General features: G+C 42.7%; 1 protein-coding gene across 5 annotated transcripts in view; it reads left to right on the plus strand.

The window, feature by feature from the left end:
* Positions 1–6,869, plus strand: part of LOC128691962 (uncharacterized) — a 385,950-nt gene extending 379,081 nt beyond the window's left edge. For all 5 annotated transcript variants that reach the window (XM_070081135.1, XM_070081141.1, XM_070081123.1 and 2 more), the window contains one exon: positions 5,630–6,869. In XM_070081135.1, the coding sequence (XP_069937236.1) occupies positions 5,630–6,060 (431 nt within the window). In that variant the 3' untranslated portion in view covers positions 6,061–6,869. The remainder of the gene's footprint in view (positions 1–5,629) is intronic.
* Positions 6,870–12,973: the final 6,104 nt, after the last annotated feature.

The raw sequence follows: 12,973 nt of genomic DNA on the forward strand, positions 1-12,973 counted from the left end.
AGGGGTAAATAAGGGAGTGATAAAGGGCCAGGAGGGCTGACTGTGGAACATAGTACCGTATCTTCGATAGTATGCCTACAGTCTTGGAAATTTTCTTAGAAATTCGTTGTATATGTGTATGAAATTTGAGTCTATTATCGAGGTGGATTCCTAAGAATTTTCCCTCTGTTAGCTTTGTGATAGGTGATCCGTTTATCGTTATGTTGAGAGGTACATCTGTAGCTCTGTTACCAAACTGAATGAAGTAGGTTTTGTCAATGTTTAGTGTAAGTTTGTTAGTCCTCGTCCAGGTAGATATTTTCTGTAATTCGGTGTTTACAGTATTGGCTAGCGTGACTGGGCTCGGGTGAGAGAAGACGTATGTAGTGTCATCTGCAAAAAGTGTGGGTTTGAGTAATTGCGAAGCATTTGGTAGGTCATTTATGTATAGGAGAAAGAGAAGAGGGCCAAGGACACTTCCCTGTGGGACACCAACTGTAATTGGTTGTGCGGAAGAGCTTGCCCCATTTGCGTACACATATTGGCTTCTGTTGCTGAGGTAAGACTTGAGGTAGTTGAGGGAGTGCCCTCTAATACCATAGTGTGACAATTTTACGTGGAGCAAGTCATGGTCAACTGTATCAAAAGCTTTACGTAAGTTAATGAAGATCCCCAGTGGGACTTCTTTTTTCTCTATTGCAGTGTATATATGTTCTAGCATGTGTATAATAGCATCATAGTATTTTTATTAGGCCTGAATCCAAATTGGCAGGGGTTGAGAATGTTTTGGGAGATGAGGTAGGAGTAGATTCGTTTATGAATTAATTTTTCGAAGATTTTTGAGAGGGTGTAAATTGGATATTGGCCTATAGTTATTCAACTCTGTTTGGTCTCCTCCTTTATGGATCGGGGTGACCCTTGCTATTTTGAGAACTGTAGGGAAGGTGGAGGATTCAATGGATTTGTTAAAGAGTGTTGCAATGATTGGTGATAGTACTTGTGACACTTTTTTGTATATAAAGGGTGGTAAGGTATTTAAATCTCCTGCCTTGTTTTTCAGTGCGTTGATAATAAGGGAGACTTCGTATGGGTTAGTCAGAGCTAGGAACAGTGTGTTCGGGTAGTTGCCAGTGAGGTAGTCATTTGGTGGGGTATCTGAGCTTGGGATTTTATTGGCAAGGTTTTGACCTATAGTGGAGAAGAAATCATTGAGTCTGTTTGCTGTTTCTGTTGGTGGGAGTTGGGGTTCATCTGATTTTGCTAATTTTATTTCGCTATGTCGTGATATCTTTTTTATTCCCAGAATTTCTGATAGGGTCTTCCAGGTCTACGAAAATACACCTCAAAGTCGGCGTTTTATTCCAAAAAAACGATCAGTTTTTTTTTTTTTCTCATTATGCAATGTGTGCTGCAGGATTTTTTTTATGTGGTGCACACTGACCACACAGACCCATTCTCTCACATGTGGGCCTACCAGCTTTCTCCTGCTTGATTTGAAGCCGCTAGAATTATTGAGTATATATACGTCAGAAACACTGGCTCGTAAAACGTATTTATACGTCGAAAACAGTCAAAGGGTTAAACAACAATGGTGACATCACGCATCACTGTCTAAGTTCTATTATTTACTGGAATATAGTCTCCTCCTTTCCTACATAACTTAAGCTGAGCCTCTTGATGGATAAAAACTCCTTATTGCTTTTAGTAACCTAATACTTATTCCATGCCTTTGAACCAACTGCTATATTGCTCCCCTGTCCACCTTGTATGTGCTGTTTTAAATCCATAAATGCAGAAAACGGTTCCTTACCCTTAGTTAAGTTTTTTTTTATTTATATGCCACATGATGAACACTTGGTCTATATATCTCCTACCCTTCCTAGATCCTCCTTTGTTCTCTGCAATTCCACTCCCAAAAATTGTCATACCATAAGAAAATGTTAGTACTCACACCTGGTTGTTAGTCTTAATCTAGTCAAAACAGATTTGCAATACACCAAGCTCTTCTGAAATGCACCAGCTTCCTATACAGGTTTGGGGATTTTTGAGGATGTTAATCCTGAGACATACCTGGAGTTTATCTGGAGAGGATTTTGGGGGGTCAATGCCCCCATGGCTTGGTCTGAGACCAGGCCTTGTGGTTGATCAGGGTCTGATCAACCAGGGTGGTACTGCTGGCTGCATGCAAATCGACGTACGAACCACAGCCCAGTTGGTCAGGAACTGACTTTAGGTGCCTGTCCAGTGCCATCTTGAAGACAGCCAGGGGTCGGTTGGTAATATCCCCTTATGTATGCTGGGAGGCAGTTGAACAGTCTTGGGGCCCCGGACACTTATTGTGTTGTCGTCTCAATGTACTCGTGGCGCCCCAGCTTTTCATCAATACAAATAAAGGACCTTCAACCGTTCCCAGTAATTTAGGTGCCTTATTGTAATTGTGTGTGCCGTGAAAGTTTTGTACACTCTCCAGGTCTGCAATGTTGCCAGCCTTGAAAGGGGCCTTTAATGTACAGCAGTATTCCAGCATTGAGATCACAAGCGATTTGAAGAGAATCATCATGGGCTTGGTGTCCCTAGTTTTGAAGGTTCTCATTATGCATCCTATCATTTTCCTAGCAGATGAGGTAGATACTTTGTTGTGGTCTTTGAAGGCGAGATCCTCTGACATTATCACTCCCAGGTCCTTCACATTACTTTCTTGCTCTGTTGTATGTTTAGAATTTGTCGTATACCCTGATACATTTTTAATTTCCTCAAGTTTTCCCTATCTGAGTAGTTGAAATTTCTCCTCATTGAACTTCATATTGTTTTGAGTGGCCTATTTGAAGATTTGGTTGATGTCTGCTTGGAGTCTTGTGGTGTCTTCGATGGAGGTCACTGCCATGGCAATCCGGGTGTCATCCACAAAGGAAGACATGGGGCTGTGGCTTACATCTGTCTGTCAGAAATGAGGATGAGGAATAGAATGGGAGCAAGTACTATGCTTTGTGGAACAGAGCTGTTCACCGTGGCTGCCTGGGACTTTACGCTGTTGACTATTACTGTTTGTGTTCTATTTGTCAAGAAGTTATAGATCTATCTACCAACTTATCCTGTTATTCCTTTATCATGCATTTTGTGTGCTATTACTCCATGGTCACACTTGTCGACAGCTTTTGCAAAGTCTGTGTATACAGCAACTGTATTTTGTTTATCCTCTACAGTATCCAGGACATTGTCATAGTGGTCCAGTAGCTTGCATTCTGATAATGATTTTCCTGTTATCCATAGTGTTGTGTGATCACTGGAGTATTTAAACAGAGCTTATGGCCTTGGCTTATTGAGTAAGTCATTTTGCTAAACCTGTAGACTAAATTGTTTAACCCTTAAACTATCCAAACGTAGATCTACTTTTGCACACGTAGGGCTCTGAACGTAGATCTCCATTTTTTTTTTTTTTTTTTTACATTCTTTCTTGTGGAGAAAATCAAGGGCGCAGCGCTACGCATGCAAACGTAGATCTACGTTAGAGGGCTAAATTACTGTACAAAACTTTTTTTTTTTTTTTTTTTTTTTTTTTTTTTTTTTTTTTAAGCATTACAGTGGAACCTCTACTTGCGAGTTTAGTCCATTCCCTGACCTTGCTCGCAACTGGATTTGCTCGTTTGCAGAGTCAGTTTTCCTCGTTTAAATTAATTGAAATGCAATTAATCCGTTCCAGTGGAATTCTGTACTTCAATAATTTCCCTAACGTCAATCTATGGCTTATTTATCTATCACAATTCATCTAATATGACATAATAAACAATATAAATAACATAGAAACCTGATATATACTCTAGAATGAATAAAATGTCATTATATATGTGGCGGCGTCAGCGGCCGATGAGTTTGGAGACGGAACAAAATACTCCTTGTATATTTTGCTATCATCAACTCTACGGCTTATTTATTTATCACAGTTCATCTAATATGGCGTAACAGGCAATATAAATAACATAGAAACCTGATATATACTCTAGAATGAATAAAATACATCATTATGTAACAGGTGGAGGCGGCCACAACTGCTCCCTCTTTGTTGTGGTAAACACTGCCGTCTAGTGATGGCCTTTTGAAGCAGTCTATTATAATTATTATTATGTAGTACATTATTATTATATATGTTTTATTATTATACATATTGTATTATACATATATTATTATACGTAGAGTATTATTATTATACGTACAGTATTATTATTATACTATTACAGTGGATCCCCGGTTAATGATATTTTTTCACTCCAGAAGTATGTTCAGGTGCCAGTACTGACCGAATTTGTTCCCATAAGGAATATTGTGAAGTAGATTAGTCCATTTCAGAGCCCCAAACATACACGTACAAACGCACTTACATAAATACTTACATAATTGGTCGCATTCGGAGGTGATCGTTATGCGGGGGTCCACTGTATTATACGTATTATTATTATATGTATTATTATTATACATATTATTATTACAATATAAATAATTTGTAATTTTTATTCACACAAAAAATAGAAGATTTACCGTTATGTAGACTACTGCATTATTGCAATAATTGTATAAATAATGTCTCTGCATTCGTGACTGCATATTGGAATGGACAGTTGTGCCATTTGTTTACTCTTGAACATAGCCAAGGAATTGAACATTTCTCCTACGTTGAGCTCAATTTCAAGGTACTTTTCGTTGTGAAAGTAATCAAAATCATATCTATTTCCATAATATATCTTCCATTCTATCTAATGAGACAAAGAAAACGAGAATACAGTGGACCCCCGCCTAACGATATTATTTCAATCCAGAAGCCTGTTTGGGTGCCGTTATAGACTGAATTTGTTCCCATAAGGAATGTTGTGAATTAGATTAGTCCATTTCAGACCCCCAAAAATACACCTACAAAAGCACTTACAAAAATACACTTGCATAATTGATCGAGTTGGGAGCTGATCGTAAGGCGGGGGTCCACTGTACAGCTTTAAAAACCATACAAAAGTACCACTAAGGGTTGCTAATTGCTGAGAAGTGAACTCCATTATTTATGCTTCGATTTCTTTCATTTTTGGTGTACGTTAAGAAGCATCTTTCCATCATACATTGCCCAAGTTTCAGTAAGATAGTCCAAAAAACAAATGAGATCCAATTCCCTAGATCAAGAGCAAGAGCCCCTCACCAGTGTCAAGGAACCTCCCTCGAGGTATGTTCACTTACGGAAATTTTGCTCGCGTATGGAAGCAAAAAATCGACCCATCGACTGCTCGCATTTGGAAAAACTCGCACGTGGATATGCTCACAAGTAGAGGTTCCACTGTACTAAGTTTGTGTAGGATTAAGCTAAATCATTTCAAATGTTATAACGTGGGTAGGCTAGGTAAGATGCTAAGTTAATTTTGGTGCAAGATTAAAAGTGTATGCCATGTTAATTCTCAAAAATGTACATCTTTCATTAAACAAGTTTTTTAGAAAGATATTTTTGGAGGGTAGCTAAGTCTAACAAATTTCTAAAAATGTATGATAAGCATATTTTGTGTTTTCACTAGACAGATACTTTTTCTACAGTATTAAAGCTAAGTTGTATCAAGTTATTTCACTTGCCTGTTAAGTTTTACTGTACTTGATTGTATTTGATAGTTTTGCTTCGTAGGTCAGCGTAGCAGATCAAGATCACCAGATTTTTCTAGAGATGCACCACGAACACCTGAATTTCTTCGAGAGATCGATGAGCTCTTAGCAGAAGTGGAAGACAGAATGCCTCTGCCTCGTGTACTTGGCCAAACTGAAAATCCTCTTACTGCAGCCCAGATAGTAGCTAATGAACACAATCACAGAGTAGCACAAATCACTGTGCCACAGGCTCCACCAAGCCCACCACCACCAGAGCAGCCCACCATCTCTTGCCTTGTGTGTTTAGACTCTTTAGCCACCATACAAAACTCTTCACGCAATTTGTGCTCAACTGTGTGTGGTCATGTGTTCTGCTCATCTTGTATAGAGGCAGTTGTAAAACAAAGGAAACAGTGTCCAGTTTGCAGGAAAAAGCTAACAAAGAAACAGTATCATCCACTTTTCATATAAAAAAAAAAAAATTGAATGTCAGTTAAACATTGGTTTAGTGTACATAGTGACATTTCCTTTACCTTACACATTACATAACTTGTGAAAGGAAACAAGTGTGCAACTCTGTGTACACAAGAACCCAACAATTCAGTTACCACTCATGATAGAACAGGAAAACTTCATTCTCTGTATAACATATTCCATGTTTGTGTAAATCATATGTGTCAGTGTTGACTAATTTATAGAGAAGATCTAGGATACAGCAGTGAAGTAGCACAAAATCAAGAAATTCATGAGCACAATTGTTTTCTTTCTTTGAATTTAGAATCAAATGACTTTTTCTTTAAGATATTTTCATTACCACAGAAACCAGTGTGGAAAATGTTGAATGAAATTGAAGTTTAAAAAGTGAGTTATCTAGAGAGAAGAAAAATAATTATTTTTTTAATTACCTTGACTTGCATATAAAGTTATGGGGATATTGACCTTTTCATGAACAATAATAAATATATAAACTGTGCCAAGTGATGTATTACGTTTGGCTGAGGAAATAAAGTAGGAGTAATAACCCATCTGACTGTGCAGGTTATTTAACACAAATAAATATCAAAATAAAAAGTAATAGAACTTATGATTCTCATATTACTTGGCTCTTTTTATTAGTGCATTAATGTTTATTTTAGTTGCTCTTCAAAAAGCATTTAAATTCTTCTACTTAATGGCCATTAAAACTGGCCAAAAATGTTTTTAAGTTTCATTTCTTCGTTAGCATTATAAAATTTTTATTATTTATTTGGAAAATAAATTAGAGTATGAAAAATGCCAATTGCATTGGCTGTTATTTTAATTCAATGATTTTAATTTACAAGAACATGTGCCTAGTATTATGTAAATGCAAATATTTTGGCTTGCTTTTAAAGCAATGTAACTTACCAGAACTGGAAGTTTTTTCCATTCCAATATTTGTGTGCTGTATCCCTTGTAATTTTTTTATACTCATGCTGGTACTATTTGGGTAGTTTCTGTTCCTTTGATTGATGTCAGTAGCCATCAGTGTGTTAGTGGGAGAAAATGCCACTTGCCACGTTCCTGATCACTGAGAACTAAACTCTCATTCACTAATTACAGTTCTGAGAATGTATGTGCAAATCATTAAGAGAATTATGCATGTGGTTTTTATTTTTAAATGAACTAGATAAACAATTTGGGTAATTAAGTATTATCTTAGTAACTTTCAGTGGCTCTCATGTAAAACTGCGTCATTGAGGCTGGGGTCCCTTGCATAGTTCTACATCATGACCTCTTTAAGGGGGCGCTCCTTGAAGTGGTAGAGAGGCTATCGATCTGAGGAATTGGACCTCTTGGTCTTCTTCCTCCGACCGAACCTAATTACCCCCCAGTCTTCCCTTCTCTACCCCACCCTCTCCATACCCCCCCTTTTCTCCTCTCTCCCCACCCTCCCCTCCTCTCTCCCCACCCTCCCCTTGTTTCCGTCCCATTTGTAGCCTCTGGGGTCCTTCCCCATGGCATTAGAGTTTCTAGGCAAGGGGTAGCTTGTTGGGGTTCGTCCCACTCCATGAGGTCCCTCGGGGGTGGTGTGGATTGCCGTGGAATCCAAATTATCTGAAGGTGCCCTGCTCCCTTCATGGATTTCCGGGAAGTGGGCGGGGTGCCCTTTGAGTAATGGGTGTATCTCCAGAAGCTGCCTGTCAGTTCTGGGATATGGTGGCTGAAGGAGGTATGCTTTGTGGCGAATTTCTGACCGCCCTTTTGTCCGCCGAGGTAGCTCGGTAGATGTGAGGCTGATATCCCGGAGCACTGGTTTACTGGGTATGGAACCGGTGCCACGCTTCATCTTCACCACCGGTGGGCTAGAGGCCCCTCCATGCCTCCTGGTGACTGTCCTTCCGTTGTCCCTCTCTTTTTTTTTTTTTTTTTTAAAGAACAAAGGAGATATCACAGAAGATCACCTTTATTACGGAGTCTTTGCCCAGTGAAACCCTCCTCCCATACCCCTTTCTGATCCCACGCCCCTGTTCTGACTTTGGCTTTATCGGTCCAGTCTCTCGACTCTTCTCATACCCCTGTACCTTCTGCCGGTGACGCTTTGTCACTTGCTTCAAGTGCTGCAGCGTCGCCCGTTTCTATTCATGCCACTGCTTCTAGCACGCCTTTCACAATACGTCTGGCTTCCCTGAATACAGTGCGACGGTTTTTGGATCGCACACCTCTCTCAGGTCAGACCGCCTGCAGTACTACTACTAAACGACCAAGACAACCTACTGAGGACGATTCGTCAATAATCGCTCAAAAATGACCTACGCGACACTCGCTACCTTTGCGTACTGGGCTAACAAGTATGCAGCGGACAAGGTTCTTTTCTTTACAGATGACATCTTAAACTGATTATCTTTCTGATCATGGGCCTCTTCAAGGGGGGCTCCTTGGCGTGGTGAAGAGGCTCTTGGTCTGAGGAATTAGACCTATCGGTCTTCTTCCTCAGACCGAACCTAATTACCCCCCAATCTCCCCTCCCCTATCCCATCCTCCCCATCCTCCCCTTTTTCCTTTCCTCCTCCTCCTCCCCACTCCTCCCTTTTGCCCTTCCTCTTTTTGTCCTTTGGGATTTCTCCCACAGGCGCGCTAGTTCCTAGGTAGGAGAAAGGATACCGGGGTCCATCCCATTCCGTTGAGGTTCTTAGCGGTGGCGTAGTTTGCCGTGGAATCTGGATCGCCTGGGGATGTCCCGATCCCTCTCCGGTATCCCGGAGTAGCTTTGGGTGTCTTTCGGGCGACGAGTGTATCTCTGGAAGCCACCTTTCGGATTCCGGGGGTGGTGGCCGAAGGAGGTATGCTTTGTGGCGGATATCCGGCCGCCCTCTTTTGTCCACCGAGGTAGCTCGGCAGATGTGAGGTTGCTATCCCGGATTGTTAGTTTACTAGCATGATGGGTAGGGTATGGCACGGGGTTCCATGCTGCATCTGCGCTACTTGCGGTGCTGAGGTCCTCTTGGGCGCAGAGGGAGATTTCTGGCCCTTTCATTCCTCCTAGGACCTATCCCTCCCCGGTCCCCCCTTTTTTTTTCTTTTTTTTTTCTTTATTTTCTTTCTTTCTTTTTTTTTCTTAAAAACAAAAAGAAAGAAGTAACCTAACCATGGCAGCCCTAGTCCATGAACCTGGTACCCCCGGGCCCCTTCTTGATACCGCACCCCGTTCTGACCCCGCCTCGTCTTTGGACCACTCTTCAGACATTCCTCATGCCTCTGTACCTATTGCCGGTGCTGTTTCCTCACCCGCTTCAGGTACTGAGGCCTCGACTGACTCCTTCGATTTATCGGACCTTCGCTCTCTGACTATGCTTCCGGCCTCTCCCTCTACGGTGCGGCAATTTTCAAATCGCCGACCCGTTCCACGTCGGACCAACTCTGGTCCCACGCCTAAACGTCAACGACAATTACCTGCTGATGATACTTCTCCACCTTCTCGTTCTACTCAGAAACGATCGACACGTCCTTCACTACCTTTCCACGCTCAGTTTCAGACTGAACAGTGGACTAAATTCTTCACTTTACGACCAACTTCCTCTACTGCCTATCTTTCTGACCATAGTATTGGCAAGGCACTCCTACGCCATGTTGGTAAAGATATTTCTTTTCATGCTCTTAAGAGCGGTACGCGCATCATTACCGTACAGAATGCTACCCAGGCTCATGAGCTCTCTCGTCTTTCCCATATCGATACTGTTCCTGTCACTCTTGAAAAACATCATTCCCTCAATTCTTGTAGTGGTACCGTCATTCTGCCCCATACCATAGTTCAACAAAATTTCCAGACATGTGGCACCGACATTCTAGATCAGCTGGAACTCCAAGATCTCCCAATCCTCAAGGTAGACACTTACGTTCTTCCTGCCCGTGGGCGGAGACGATACCCTAGCAATGTGGCTCGTTTAACTTTTGACAGCCGAGAACTCCCATCCTCAGTTTATATAGCAGGACATCGGTTACAAGTTCGAAAGGTGATCCCTACACCACAACAGTGTAGAAATTGCTGGCGATTTGGCCATCCAGCGAAATATTGCAGATCTATCGCCGAATGCCCAGTCTGTGGTGCCGATGACCATTCTAATATGTCTTGCAATCGATCTCCCTCTTGCCTTAACTGTCATGAGGCTCACCCTTCGTACTCTCGCCGTTGTCAGGTCTATTTAAACAAGCGGGAAATCCGTTACCTCAAAGAGACAGAAGGTCTCCCTTATGCCATGGCAGTTTCTCATCTCCGCCTCCAAGGAAGACTCCAACGTGTTTCTTATTCCCGTGTTTCAAAACGTCCCCCCACTTCTAGTATCCCATCTTCTACACCCACCTCTGCGGTTACCTCTCCCATAATCACTCCTGTATCTAATCCTTTTGCTGTCCTCGGCTCAGACGTCCCTACTTCAACGCCTCAGTCTAATCTCGCTTCTTCGAGTTCTCTCTCACAAGCCTCAGTATCGACGAGACCTCGTACGACACCTCCTCCCAATCGTCCCTCTACTTCTCAAAAGTCAAAAAAAGGTCCAGTAACACCTCCTACCCATCTTCCACCTCCTCATTTTACCCTCCCTGTCTGTGTCCCTAGTTCTTCCCCTCTCACTGGCTCAGTTACAAGTGCAGAGGTTCACCCTCCTCCTCGTAATGTACCTTCCTCCCCTGTTCCCTCCCAAGTTTCTTCCTCTTCTGCCACCTCCCAGGTTCCTGCCTCTTCTGTCCCCTGCCACGCTTCTCCAGTTCCCTCCACCCTTTCGCATCCCCCTACCTTGGTACAGTCCAATACAGTTCCAATCTTTACTCATCCTCCCCCTACCATTCCCAATATTGTCCCCCATACGACATCTCTGAATTCCGAAACACTTGAAGCAATCTCTGAATATATTGCAGAGACCAAACCATCAATGGACACTGATCCACCTTCCGCTCTTTCTCTCTCCTCTGCTCCATCTGCGCAACTCCTTTCTTCACAGCGCACCGTTCCTTCGCTGCTTGAACATTTTCCACTGCCTCCGCATGTGGACTTTTCTAACCCTTCTAGTCCGTAGGAACCCTTACCTGCGGATTTCAAGTATCTTTATCATGGCCTATTTACAGTGGAATATACGCGGCCTCAGGGGTAATCGGGGTGAGCTTCAGATGTTACTCTCCCAGTTTGCCCCTGTTGGTGTTTGCTTACAGGAACCAAAATTACACTCTGCTGTTATTTCTCACATCTCAGGCTATAATTTATTGTATTCTTCAGATCCTTTTCCTGATGGGACCTTTAATGAAAGTGCCCTTCTTCTCCGCACTGATATTCCGTACCATCAGCTATTTGTTCATACTTCGCTGCATTACACAGCAGCCCGTATCCACTTACATAGGTGGTATACGCTCTGTTCTTTATATCTCTCTCCTTCTCGGGCATTATCTATTCCGGATTTTGCCTTCCTTGTTTCGTCATTACCGCCACCGATTCTGTTACTTGGTGATTTTAATGCCCACCATTTCCTCTGGGGGGGGTCTCACTGTGATTCCCGTGGAATTCAGTTAGAGGCTTTTCTTGCCACCCACCCCCTCCATGTTTTAAATACAGGTACTCACACCCATTTTGATCCTCGGACTCATACTCTCTCTTGCATCGATCTCTCAGTTTGCTCTTCCTCCGCCGCATTAGACTTCACTTGGTCTGTTCTCCCGGACTTACATGACAGTGATCATTTCCCAATCATTCTTACTTCCCCTTCATATTCGCCACCTCTTCGCACCCCACGCTGGCAATTTAATCAGGCAAATTGGAACCTTTACTCACACCTAACTGTTTTTAAAGAGGTTCCTTCTTCGTCCTCCATCAATGAGCTTTTACACCTCTTCTCGTCCTCCGTTTTCACCGCAGCTTCTCATTCTATACCCCAAACTTCGGGCAGGCATTCTCAGAAATGCGTGCCTTGGTGGTCTCCTGCTTGTGCTCGTGCAGTACGTTTGAAACGCGCTGCATGGGGCAGGTACCGGTACAATAGAACCACAGAGCGACTCCTTGATTTTAAACAGAAGCGTGCGATCGCTCGCCGTGTCATCCGTGACGCTAAACGCACTTGCTGGCGAGATTGTCTCCACCATCACCTCTGCTTCCTCTATGAGTGCAGTCTGGAAAAAAGTACGAAAACTGAGTGGTAAATATTCTCCTGACCCGGCTCCTGTTCTGCGGGTTGCCGGTGTTGATATAGCAAACCCACTAGATGTTGCCAATGAAATTGGCAATCATCTGGTCCGTATTTCTCAGGGACTCCATCTATGCCCTTCATTTCTTTCCTCAAAGTCTGCCAGAGAGTTAGCACCCTTGGACTTTTCTTCTCTCAGAGAAGAACAGTATAATGTGCCTTTTACACTTCAAGAACTGGAGGAATCACTCTCAGCTTGTCGATCATCGGCAGCTGGGCCCAACGACATTCATATTCGTATGCTACAACATTTACATCAGTCAGCCCTTGCAGTCCTATTACGCCTTTACAATCTTATTTGGTCACAAGGAGTTCTTCCACAGCTGTGGAAATCCGCCATTGTTCTCCCTTTCCGCAAACCAGGCACTACGGGACATGAAACCTCCCACTATCGTCCCATTGCTCTTACCAGTGCAGTTTGCAAAGTAATGGAACGCCTAGTAAATAGACGTTTAGTGTGGTATTTAGAGACACACAACAGTCTCTCCACTCGTCAATATGGCTTTCGTAAGGGACGTTCTACCATAGACCCCTTACTACGCTTGGATACGTATGTTCGTAATGCCTTTGCGAATAACCACTCGGTTATTGCCATATTTTTTGACCTTGAGAAGGCATATGACACAACTTGGAGGTATAATATTTTAGCCCAAGCCCACTCCTTAGGCCTTCGAGGCAATCTACCATCCTTCCTTAAG

This window comes from Cherax quadricarinatus, chromosome 6, assembly GCF_038502225.1.
Source record: "Cherax quadricarinatus isolate ZL_2023a chromosome 6, ASM3850222v1, whole genome shotgun sequence".
Taxonomy (NCBI): domain Eukaryota; kingdom Metazoa; phylum Arthropoda; class Malacostraca; order Decapoda; family Parastacidae; genus Cherax; species Cherax quadricarinatus.